Source organism: Drosophila sulfurigaster, chromosome 3 (genome assembly GCF_023558435.1).
Source record: "Drosophila sulfurigaster albostrigata strain 15112-1811.04 chromosome 3, ASM2355843v2, whole genome shotgun sequence".
NCBI classification, from domain to species: Eukaryota; Metazoa; Arthropoda; class Insecta; order Diptera; family Drosophilidae; genus Drosophila; species Drosophila sulfurigaster.
In genome coordinates, this window is record NC_084883.1 from 1,503,370 (window position 1) to 1,515,658 (window position 12,289).

General features: G+C 45.2%; 3 protein-coding genes across 3 annotated transcripts; all 3 read right to left on the reverse strand.

The window, feature by feature from the left end:
• Positions 1–232: 232 nt before the first annotated feature.
• On the reverse strand, positions 233–7,653 carry LOC133839959 (Golgi-specific brefeldin A-resistance guanine nucleotide exchange factor 1). The gene is given in 12 exon segments (XM_062271614.1): positions 233–1,090; positions 1,152–1,468; positions 1,894–2,954; positions 3,020–4,268; positions 4,333–4,559; positions 4,628–4,836; positions 4,909–5,763; positions 5,765–5,821; positions 5,823–5,873; positions 5,935–6,935; positions 6,985–7,183; positions 7,241–7,653. Coding segments are annotated over 12 exon segments (6,045 nt in total). The 5' UTR covers positions 7,343–7,653; the 3' UTR covers positions 233–373.
• A 1,434-nt stretch (positions 7,654–9,087) lies between these two features.
• On the reverse strand, positions 9,088–10,539 carry LOC133846463 (uncharacterized). The gene has a single exon (XM_062281461.1). The coding sequence runs from the start codon at positions 10,295–10,297 to the stop codon at positions 9,161–9,163; it is 1,137 nt and encodes a 378-aa protein (XP_062137445.1). The 5' UTR covers positions 10,298–10,539; the 3' UTR covers positions 9,088–9,160.
• A 101-nt stretch (positions 10,540–10,640) lies between these two features.
• LOC133846464 (grpE protein homolog, mitochondrial) lies at positions 10,641–11,846 on the reverse strand. Its single transcript, XM_062281462.1, has 3 exons — positions 11,662–11,846; positions 11,261–11,579; positions 10,641–11,205 (listed from the first exon to the last, which is right to left on the reverse strand). Exons 1-3 carry the CDS (start codon positions 11,745–11,747, stop codon positions 10,948–10,950), a joined length of 663 nt encoding a protein of 220 aa, XP_062137446.1. The 5' UTR covers positions 11,748–11,846; the 3' UTR covers positions 10,641–10,947.
• Positions 11,847–12,289: the final 443 nt, after the last annotated feature.

The window sequence follows — 12,289 nt, forward strand, 5'->3', positions numbered from 1 at the left end:
TTAATAATTATTGTAATTGAAACTATTTTCCGTTATTTAAACAGTGGCATAAAGCTTTATCTATTTGCAATTACCCCATCGTATTGCATGAATTTGTGAATCAATTCATAGTACAACGCACTCGCCGCCGCACTCAACGCACACTTGACGAGCATTTAAATCACGCGTGCGGCTCACACGCGGAATGTATAAAATAAAAAAAGAATAAACAATTAAAAATGTGTACGAAATGTTTGAATTAAACTACAAGTTTTTCATTTTTAAAAAGAGGACACAAAATAAAAATGCCTAAAACAGATGAGAAGTAAAGAGGACCACAAGATATGAATTTCTTTTCATCTCTGGCGTCGACAACTGCTTAAGCTTTATTCATCTATTGCTGGCCATAGAGTAATTCGGAGCCAGGTGGTATCTTGCTGGGATCGATATTGGCGCTAAAGTAATTGGCGGGCGAGGCAACTGCCGGTTGTGGTTGTAGATGCTGTTGTTGTTGTTGTTGGGCCAATGCCTGTGGCAATTGTTGCTGCTGTATCTGCTGATCATGCTGTGGACTGTGTGCTTGTTGCAAGGTTAAATTGTAAGGATTCTGTACATACTCCTGATAGATATCAGCTGCCACATTCGCCGACTGCAACGCAGGTGGAGCTGATTCATAAACTGGCGCAAAGCTGTGCACTATCGATGCATTCGGCATCCTGGCCAGCGATGGATATGCATTGTTCGCCAGTAAATGGCTCAGTGGCACATCATTAGTCTGTTGTTGGTGCTGCTGCTGCTGCTGTTGTTGCTGTTGCGCCTGCAACTGTTGTTGGTACTGCTGCTGCTGCTGCTGGTATTGCTGATACAGTAGCTGCTGCTGCTGTTGTTCATGATAACTTGGCGGTGTCGCTGGCAACTCAATGGCATAACTGCTGCTGTTGCTACTGACGACGGGAGTGCTTGGCTGTGATCGTTGTGGCGATTCCAAAGGTCTGTGCACGGGTGTCGTATACGTTGCTGCTGCTGCGGCTTCATTTACCAGATCGGGCAGCGATGTGTTGACGCTGCTACTGCCATTCGTGTAGCTCTGCAACTCGGCGGGCTGCAGTGGCTGTGAAGTACCGAAAGACCGTGAATTAAGTACTCAAATGATGCCGTAAGATATCACTTACCTGAGCAAATATAAAGCTGGGGGCTTGCTGCAAGGCTTCAGCCATCGGCGGCTGTAGAATAATGCTGCGCCTTGGCGATTCGACAGGTGATGCTAGGATGGGTGTGGCCACAACACTCGCTGTTAGAGAAGGAGCCACAGGCATTGGAGTAGCAGCAGCCGCAGTTGGAATCACTTCAGTCGGAGCAGTTGCTGTCACTGGCAAACCAATACCCAATTCTGTTGTCAATGGTGTCGGACTAGGCAGTATTTCCACCTGGGGCAACTGTAGCACCTGCTGAGCGCTGGCATTGTTGGTCAATGTTTGAGCTCGCTTGCCTGCAAATAGTTTGTGAGCAGTTGCAATGGTTAATTATATAATATAGAAAAACAATTAACACATGAAATAAAAAAGGAATGAAATGTAATGAAAGTGGATTCAATTGATTTGATTGGATTTCATCTTCTTGGCCAAACTCTTGAGTAACTTGAGCTTGAAACGCAAACGTGCCCAGGGTTTTTTATGCCGCTTCACCATCTCCGCCGTCTGAGTTGCATAGTCCAGACTCTTAGCGGTGCATACTGAAAACGGGGCCAAATCATAGTTATGAGTTGGCAGCAATGGCAATGACATGGAATGATCATAAAGGACTTTGGTTATGTCCAGCGAAATAGCTGGCGAGACCAAATCTAGAGGCGGACAGGTACCGTAGATTAAATCGAGAAAGTATCTCAAAAAAACCAACCCAGCATAGGGCACGCACCTTCGTCGTGGAACAGCTCCGATTTAAGATTGGGCAGAAATTCACCAATGCGACGCCAAGTCAGCTCCCAAAGCGCCTGTTGCAGTGTTCCGTCCTGATTGTGAAACACACGCACCGAATGCATTACCAGCAACATGTTTTTCAGTATCTCCTGCATCTGCTCCGATAGCGTGTCCGATCCCACCTTCATAAAGCGCTCAATGTAGCCGAGAATGTCGAGCCACAACTCATTGAAGGTGCCACCCAGCTCGATGAGTGTCGTCAGATGCTGTAGAAACATTTTCGACATAATCGTGGCCGTGCGTATGCGTGACTCCTCCAACAACGATGCATCTAGCTGGGCAGCCGACGCACTCTCTGGCAGCAGCTCATTGAGCAGCGGGAACAGCACATGCTGGAAGCAGGAGCTCCACTCCGCTCCCGACAGGGTCTGCAAGTCGTGCACCAAGAGCGCACGTTGCTGAAGACAGGAGATGGCATGTGTGCGCACCTCACGCCGCCGATCCATGGCCAGCCTAGCGATGCCCTGCAGCAGAGGACACCAGCCAGGAGTCCAGAGAGCCGCCGACTGTGGCACCGTGCATCCCTCCTCGGCCCACCAGCGGAAGATTTGCGCTGTGCGCGTATACAATGTGTACATCAGATCTAACAGCTGTATGGACAGTTGCTCATAGCGCTGCGCCAACTCCTCCTGCTCGGCGGCATTTGGTTGCTGACTATCAGTTCCATCAGCCAGCGAAGTTAGATTTCCAGTGGATATCGACATGGTGCCGCTAAGTTCTCGAGAGTAATCCTGCCGCTTCTTCACGTTGCGCTTCTTGGCAACCGACTCGAATTTGCGACGCTGACGTATGCCGCCATCGCGACAGGCCTCGACAAAGATGCGTATGCAACGTACGCACGCCTCAAAGTTGTAGGGCGTAATGTGAGCGACGCTCCGCACAATAAAGGCCAGCGAGTCCCAGCACTTAAATAGCGCGAAGGGCGCATGATCCAGCAGTTGGCAATTGAATACCAATGTGCTTGCCACGGGCGTGCTTGAGCTAGGCGGTGATTGTGGCCTGAAAGCAAGAGAGGTCGTGAATAAACTAAAATAGTTTCGCTTGGAATTTAAGTTTCACATTACCTGGATGCTGTCGTTAGCTCGCTGTCCTTATTGTTGACCAGTATCCAGTTCTCTGCGCTGGGACTCGAGGTAGCTGCCACAGTGCTAGTCGCTTTGCTCAGCTCCGAATCAGATGTATAACCCCGATCCACTGCTGCTCCTGTGGCATCCTCCTCCCCGCTCAAGGCGCCATCCGATGCGGCGTGGCCATTGGTCTGCTGCTGCTGTTGTTGTTGTTGCAGTGCATCCTCAAAGTTGGGCGGCACAGCGCCAGCGCCCACACACTCAAGCAAATTGAAGATTATCTGCCAATCCTGCTCGGAGTGAATGTTTTGCGCCGAAGTTTTAAGCAGCTCATAGATTCCAATTGAGACTTGCTTGGAGATGCGCAGCAAGAGCACCGGTTTAAGTGTCAACAGCATTTTGAGAGATTGAAGCACAATGGGACAGAGCTCCTCGTTCCGCATCAAATAGATTGCCAGCTTGAGCACTGCCACAATGCAACGATTGAGTAGATAATCGTAACCATTCTGGGCACTACCATGTAGAAGTTGATACATTTTATCACGCACCGCGGGCCACAGGGGAATCATGCGATCCCGATTATGTACTACAATCTTGACCAGAAACTCCATCCAAAAAACGGTGATATCTTCGGCATATGCCTGGCCAGAAGATTTTGGCGCCTCTGGCGCTTTTATCAGCGACAGCACACATTTCAGTAGCTCCTGCAGCGACTCCAGTTGTACAAACTTGGACTCTTGCAGCATTTGATCTAGTTGACACTCCTTGATGCACTTTCGTCCATGCTTGATAAAGTCCTGCTCTTCGTACGTTGGCTCACGCTGCCCTTCTGAGCTGATGAACGAATACAAGCTGGAGAACAGACTTTGCTCTTGTTTCTCGCGTGGTTTCTCCAATATGAGCAAAGCCTTGCCGTTGGGCTCGCAAAAGTCCTCCACCTCGATGAGAGTTTTGGGCAGCAGTTTCAGGCGGAATAGCTGCAGAAACAGATCCAAAATATGCTTCCAACTCTCACGCAAACAGTCCCCATAACCGTGCACTAGCAGAAATACAGTTCGCATTGCCGACTGCGCCTTGGCATTGAGTCCAAAGTTGACCGCCTGTTGAATCTCGTTGTTTGCCGGCACCGGTTCGTGTTGCTCGACGCTGCTCAACAATGTTGTAAATTTGCACAAAGTCAGAATGAGTGCATCAAAATCAGCATGAAGATTATAATGCGCCGATATAGCTGCAGATTTGCTAAAGCCTATAAATAATAATTATTCATGTATTCACTTGAAAATGCCACCTAATTATTTGCAATTGCTTACCAGCCAAGGTGCGCTGGTAACCCGTCTCGGTGCTCTTGTCAAACATAAAGCTGAGCGCACTCAATGAGGCGCCCCAAACAATGTTAAAGATTTGCACATCGTAACTGGCGTCGTGCACATAGTGGAAGTGACCATCGTGGGTGGCGCCGCGTCGCAACAGCATCTTCCACAAGTAGTTTTCACGCACGAGTCCAGTCTGCTCAGCAGGCATCACAATCTCCTCATTTCTGTGGATTGAGTAATTATTAATAACTTGAATTTGCAAGAAATAGAAAACGCCTTCGATTCGTCTTACTTAATGCCATTGAATATCTGTCCCAGCATCTCTTGATCAAAGTCCTCACCACCATTTAGGCCACGCAAATTCTTTGTGAAATCCTCCAGAGTCATTGGCACATTCAAACGCTTGGCATTGGAATTATGCTGGTCCATGTTCAGCATAATGATGGCATACGCCAAGCGAAAGGCGGCATCCGTATTGGCAAATGGCTCCTTGTTTTGATTCTGCAGTTCATACAACATTTTCAAAAAAAAATTACAAATATAAATTCCAAACAAACTACACTGTCCACTCACGTGCCAATGATCTGAAAAGTGCTCCAGGACGAGGAATATCAAAGGTGCTTCACCGGGCAAACGGAACGTCTCCAAATAGAGACGCAGCGCCTGATCTACGCGGAGTCCCGTAAAGTCGAACGAGTCGACGAAATTGATTAGAATCTTCGAGTCCACATTCTTCTTTTTGGAAATATATTCGCCAATCATTTTCTTGTCGAGACCTGGATTCTCACGCAGAAAGAGCGCCACCTGCATGGGATCGAGTTGGGCATGGAGTATGCCATGCTCCTGCAGGTATTGTATACCTTTGTCGGGGCGCTGATTAAACCACTCGGTGCCCTTAGACAGCAGTCGTTTCTTCTCCTTAACGTTGACCAGCTGTTCGCTGGTAATGTCGCCACTCATGCTCTTTGATTGCAATCGCAGACGCTGCGAACTGCTGTTAATGAAGCTCGCAATATTCTCGACCGGCTCCTCGCCATTGTCGATAACAATCCCCTCGAGCCCGCTGTTGTGACGCGAATGCCGACTGCCACCAACATTAGGTTGCGATGCTGCTGCTTGGACAACAGAAGCGTTGTTTTTAGCTGCAGCACAATTGCGCTCAATGCAATCGATGACGCTGATCAATGTATCCATGGAGATGATGTGAGTGCTGTACACCGCATTTGTGGCAGAAAGCGTGTACTTGCTCAGCAGATTGGTGAGACTCTCAAACATATCGGTGCAGTACAAATCGCAGTCGTAATTTATGTACAGTTCAGTGACAAAGCCTGGAATACGCCACAGCTGCAGCAGATTGTCAAGTGCTAGTTCGCGCATCTCGTATGGAGTTTTCGGATTGTCACTGGCAATAATTTCACTTAACTTTTTTCAGATAGCCCTCCAACTGGAACTTTAGATGACCGCGCAGCGATTCAAAGAGCAAAAAAGCAAAGCTGCAAATCAGCAGCAAAGATGCTCAGACGTTCCGAAGTCAACAGCTGTACAATATATAAATGAGAATTAATGAGTGCTAAAACATTAAAACATCAGTTGACTCACAGATATCAAGTTCCTGCACAAATCATCCTTAACCAGCGCCAACAGCGTCTCGTATTTGCCAATATTGTCGGCGGCCACCTCAAAAGCAACGGTTAGCAAGCTCAGACCCGTGTGTATCATGCTGTCCGAATTCTGTTTGTCCAGAGGATTGCACAGAATGATTAGAAATCGAAACAATTCCTGAATAAAAGGTAGACCATATGGCGTCAATGTGGCGGACAATGCAGCCGAATCCTCCGCAGATGTTTGCTGCGTAAAACGAACTCCAACCGAGTTGATGTATTCACTGCTGTTCGCTTCGGTCAGCGTGGCCACCGCCGTCGACGACACGTCATCGCAATCAGCAGTTGCCTCCGGCTCCGCTGACTGCTCGACTTGAATAGCTGGCACATCAACTGGTGCATCTAGTTGTGCTGTGGCTGCTGTTGTTGTTGTTGTTGGCGTTTGCGTGATCTTGCCCTGCATATCTAAGATATTGCCAGCTGGGGATGCAGGCGTTGTCGCCAGAATGGACGCCTTTAAATGCGCCGGTGCAGCGAGCGTGCTCTGAGGTGTCTGTGGCGGCTCCTCGCCTGTCGATGCCTTCTGCTGCACAGCGAGCGACTGTGATGTTTTGCGTTTATGTTTCTCAGGAGGTGCACCAGCTGCTTCTGAGATGGTGAATCGCTTTTGTAGAACAGTGTCACTACGGTCCTCCGTGAATTGTGGCAAACGCATAAAGAATAGCAGCACCATATCCTTGAGCGACTGCTCGGCCGAGCGTCGCAGCAATTCACTGAGGCGCGGTTCAAAACAAATTTTAAAGCAACTGAGCATCACCTCGCACATGGACTCATTGCTGACGGCAGCCCCTTCGGGACTTCGGATCAATGTGTGCAGCACTTCGATGACACGCATAAAGGTGACGCTATCCGACGATTGATCGGTGCCCATGAAGCGAGCATGCGTGACAGCGTCCGCAATCAGCTCCACAATCACAGCCAGATTTGGAGTAGTGGGATCTACAGGAATTTCATTAATTCAAAGTATCAAAGAGCTTGATTGACTTACCAATAAGGCCATACGACAGGAATTTGTTAACCGAGGCTAGGGCAAGACTAGTCAATGGCCCTGTGGTGTCCGCTGTGCGAATCACCTCGAGAAAAGGCGCCAGAAACACATTTGGTTCAATCAAACGCAAATCCTCAATGCGATTTAGTATTTGCTTCAGATCGATGAAGAGCTTGAGTAACGCATCCTTCTCCTCGTCCTGCAAATGTCTTGGTGTTGCAAATGTGCTCGCTGCTATCGTTGGTGAGGCACTTACCACGTAGGCTGTTGCATTCCAGCGTGTTCCACGTCGCATGGCCGTCATTAAGGTGGCCATTTCACCGCGCACCACATAAATACCGTTGCCCGGCAGTGACATTGTGCTTGTGCTAGGTTCAGGCTACTCTTTAATTGCACCTAACTGGCTTCCACTTTTCACAATTTGCGTTTGCTGTTGTTGTTGGTGCAGTGTTCTCTTCTCACATATGTATTGTATGTTTTACTGCCACTTGGACACGGCGCACACACACACAGACATGCACACACACACGCACACTCTCGCCCACATATACGCACGATAGCAGTACGGTGGCTGCGATTAATTCAACATTTTATTTATATGAAATTTACCAATAATTTGTTTTCGACGTTTTTTTTTGGTGACGTTTGCGACGTGTATGTTCTGATTTAAGTTTATTGAGATGCAACCCTGATAGAGTCTTGTTGATATTATGTCGATATATCGATAGATTTACAAAATTCTCTGCACCATTGGTTGTTGATATTATCGATATTTTATGGAACCATTTTTTTCGCAAAAATTTGAAGTCGTCTACCTCAAAATTAACTGCGCAGCTGATTGGTTTGTAGTGTGCCCAATTTAGAATCTTAAAACTAAATGGCCACACCGCTGATTTGTTATTATTTGGGCGAATCAGCTGATTTCCTGAAACACTTAAATATCTTCGGTTTCTTTATGTTTCTCCAATTAAAATACTAAAACATATATTTAAAAACTCCGTTACAACCACACATACTTGCAACGACCGTATGTTATGCTTTTTGAGTTATAACTCAGTTATACTATCAGATTCTGCCGACTAGTTGATTTACTATTAGTTGTTTGAAATGTTTGTTACTGCTGTGATATCGCCTGCACATAAGCACTGCTAGACTCATCTACCAAGATGAGTATGATGATGCTTCCAATGACTAATTTAAAAATATTAGATATATTCAAAAAGGAGGCCTCAAAAATAAGTATAGTCAGCTATAAGTAATCTATAGTTATTTAATTCAAAACCTTTGCTTTTGGAAAAATGAACTGCGATGATTATGGATGGACAAAGAGATCGAAAACTCATGAGTAATATAAGAAAATAAGATAAAAATAAAGTGTTCCATTTCCATTTTTAAATTTAAAGTCTTCCGATTTGCATGGTATACAGTAATTCCTTTTTGCAAATTGAAAATATTTTGTTCCCGCCATCTCAGTTTAAAATTAATTTTTGTTGAAAATCTTTGCATTTCGTTGTGAATGACCATTGTTCAGTGGTGTAGTCAAAACTTATCGATAATTGATTAATTAGTAAACATATTTTATCCGGAACTGAACTGAACTGGAGTCAGTTGAAATCAATGTTAAGAGCTATTGATGTTAATCGGAATCGAAAATATTTTCATTCCTTTTCAAGCACGTGGTGAACGTGTATAAATTTTTTTTCAATAAAATTAAAATTAAAATTTTGAAGATTCTTTGCTGTCCTATGCACGCTCGTTAGTTTATTGCCAGAGCTAGCGAGTGCTATTTTTAATGGACAAAGAGTAAAACGAACAAACTTACCAAAGTTTTGCGCTTTGTAGCGCTTAAACTTCATTATATTGTTCAACAGACATGCAAAATGTAATTTGTATGGAATAAATAATTAATACTGATTGTGCGTTCAACAGTAAACTGTCGACGATTCTATAGCTCGACGACAGTTATGCACGGCAACGCAAGAGCAAATTGACGGCATTTAATAATGCATTAGTCGAATTAACTACGACTCTTGTGTTTTGAGGTGACGGCACATGTCAAAAAAAATCGAATAGACTGGGGTTATGATTTCATTTAAAGCAAGACTAGCGACTTTATTGTTATTTTATGCATTACGTAATAGGTGATAAGTGATAAGTTTAATTTGGATGGTCTGCTCTACTTCAATGTCTGTGATGTTGCTAGCAAACGCTTTAGACTCTCATCCTGCGAAAGCGCTTTTTTTACAGCCACCAGGAGTTGTCCATCAATTGCTTTGCTATGCTGTTGCACCAGAGGCAGGCGGCTCACTCGCTTGGCCAACTCGGCTAGCTTGGGTTGCTGCTGTAGAAACGTATCCAACACAGCAGGCGGGATGTTGGCAATATGGGCGAGCTGTTGAATATGAGGCGCAACAGGTACGGAGGAAGAGGAGGCAGTGGGCGACACCTTGGGCGAGTTGAGATGCGGTGGCATTGGCGCTTGTGGCGTTGCTGCTGTAGTCGTGCTCGTGGTGGTGCTTGCAGTCCTCACACTTGAGGTTGCGGCACGCAATGGAATGGGATAATGATAAGGCAACGGACGTAGCGTCGGCTTGTGGGGCAGAACAGTTGGAGATTTGGTTGTCGTTGTTGTTGTTGTCTCCTCGGACCACATCCCATATTGCTGCATGAATTCATTGACACGTTGCATCAGACTGCTCTCCTCGCGCTCCAGTTTTGGTTGCTGCAGCGGCACTTCAGCATAATCAGCTTCAACTTCCGAGTTGTTGTCAGTGTCATTGTCATCTTCATTGTATTTGCGCTGCGTTATTACTTCGGATTCGTCCTCCTCTCCTCCAGATTGATCATAGTCCAGCGCACCCAAATACGCTTTCATAAGCGAGATACCCTGATCGTTGGAGGTTAGCGCGCGTATGTATTTAATGGTCTCCTCAGCGTTGCCGGTGCCCAGTAATTCGCCCAGTTCACTGAGACTGGGCAACTGATCCATGCGCTTTAGGCCCAGTTTATTGCGTGCAATGTACAGCAAATCGCTGGGATATTCATCCATCGACATGATGGGAGCTGGTGTCGTTGTGGTCGTCGTCGTCGTTGTTGGCATCATTGCACCCGGTTTAAAGAACTTGTAGACAGGAATGTTGTAGTAGAAAGCATTCTGTAACTTGGGATTTAACTTTGACTGTAGTCCGGCTTTGTCCGTGTCAACAATTATCGCACTGTCTTGACCATAGAATTTGGGCATCATTAGCACGCGTCCTACGACGCTGTGCAGCAGAGCCAACGGCAGCAGAAACTTCAAGTAACAAGCGAGCATTGCGAACTATTCGAGGTTAAAAGGACAACTGATGAGCACTCTCAGCACACTCCTTCCACAACGACTTTGGTTGCAGTTTTAAGCCCGTTTCAATGGAAATTTGTTCAAGACGTTTCCACGAATATTTGAGGCGAGGCGAGTTCGTGACTACCTGCTGTGCCTTTGGAAAATTCGAAATCTCGCATTTCCATTGAACTGAGTGCATTCAATTTAGTTACCTGCATTCACCTGCATAATAAACGCTTTCCCAGAGCTATCGTATTTCTTATGTTTCGAGAAATGAGATGATTTTCAATGAGCTATGGCCAAGGACTGAAATAAATCACAGCGAAACACGCACAACTCGAAAACAAACTAAACATTTTATTATCGTATAAAGACCTTAATTGGCCAGCCAGGGCAAGGTTCGTGGTAGAAATGTTCTTGCATCCCGACGGCTGCAGAGTACTTAAAAACTAGGGAACGACTCTACTTCCATCTACTGGAATCTCTCTTCCTAATGCTTATTCCCTGTACACGGGGGAATTTACATAAATCTGTTTGTGTATGTATTAGTATTTACATAGTTAACATAACATGAATTTTGCAGCATAAGCGAATTTTGCAAACATATGGGGGCTAGGCTATGTAAATGACGAGTTGGCCTCTCCTCATTTGGACACACCGACGAGGGCGGGACGTATGCAACGCTCGTGCAGCGTATAGCCTAGTTTGGTCACCTCCACCACGGTATTGGGTTCCACTGTGGAGTCCTCTTTTTGGAACAGCGCTTCGTGCATATTGGGATTAAATTTCTGCTTGATGGGATCAATTGGCTCTAGCCCATGTCGCTTGAACACCTGTAGCAACGAGGCGCGTGTCATGCTCAGTCCCTCGAAGAGGTTCTTCAGATCAGCATTACCACTAAGCTACATTGAGATTACAGAGTTATTAAAAAAGTGCAACAATTAATTCTTAGCTTACTTTTTCTTGTGGGACTGCTTGTGTGGCATGACCCAGAGTATCGGCCACTTCCAGCAGATCCTTGCAGAAACTTTGTATGCCGAAAATCTTGGCATCGCTAATCTGTTTATTCAGCCGATTGCGCATATTTTCGCTATCAGCTAGCGAACGCTTGTATTTGTCGAGGAGCTCGGCATTTTGCTCTTTGGCTGCTGCCAGCTCTTTGGTCAGCTTCTCTATTTCCGGTGACTCTGATTTGGCTGCCTGTTCATCTGCTGGCTGCTTCTCTGTGCTGTATCCATGTCGCAGCTGGACTGTTGTCTGTGCCGGTCTCAAAAAGCTGCGCGAACATGAAGATAACGTGTTTCTCAATTACGTCACAGAGTGACAAACATTGCAGCATGCGACAAATAATCACTTACCTCAGACTTTCTACGCCAGCCAGAGACTTGAGGGTACCAAACCGTTTTGCCATCATCTCAAAAGGTAAAGCTGCTTTTGTTGCCATTTATGATTTCGTTTAAAACAAATATCACAACTCTTAATTTACACAATGAAATCTAGCCGCAGAGCTTGCTTATTTATCGAATAGTTTTGTCATCGATAAACAAAGCATTAAACCGATATAAGTGCGAGAAATATGCGTAGCATTGAGCTTTTTTACACGAAACATATATAAAATTCGTTACTTGTTCTGATTAGTTTTCAAGCCTCGAATTAGTGATTCAATTATTTTAAAAGCAAATTGTTAATATAAATTACATTACCTTTTGGATGATAGAGTTATTTTAATAGTTCACTGAAAAAATATTAATAAAATGAGTTTCATGACGTTAATTAAATAACTAATAACACGTTACCCATGTCAAAACTATTTACGGCTTAAAATAAAACGAAAGGTAAGTTTTTGATTTATGAGTAACTGGAACAGAGTTTAAGGCTGTACTCGCCTTGAAATATCTATAATTGTTTTTTGAGCTCCCGCCACGCCCATGATTGGTGACAAGTGAAAGCAAATATAATAATAACTAAAATAGTTTGTAAATATTT

What these genes read in the sequence shown, in the direction of transcription:
- LOC133846463 (XM_062281461.1), bottom strand. Translation starts at nt 10,297, where the DNA reads ATGCTCGCTTGTTACTTGAAGTTTCTGCTGCCGTTGGCTCTGCTGCAC.
- LOC133846464 (XM_062281462.1), bottom strand. Translation starts at nt 11,747, where the DNA reads ATGGCAACAAAAGCAGCTTTACCTTTTGAGATGATGGCAAAACGGTTT. An exon ending in GCTGGCGTAGAAAGTCTGAG is followed by an intron (nt 11,580 to 11,661) that starts GTAAGTGATTAT and finishes ATGTTCGCGCAG; the next exon opens with CTTTTTGAGACCGGCACAGA. An exon ending in AAGCAGTCCCACAAGAAAAA is followed by an intron (nt 11,206 to 11,260) that starts GTAAGCTAAGAA and finishes ATCTCAATGTAG; the next exon opens with CTTAGTGGTAATGCTGATCT.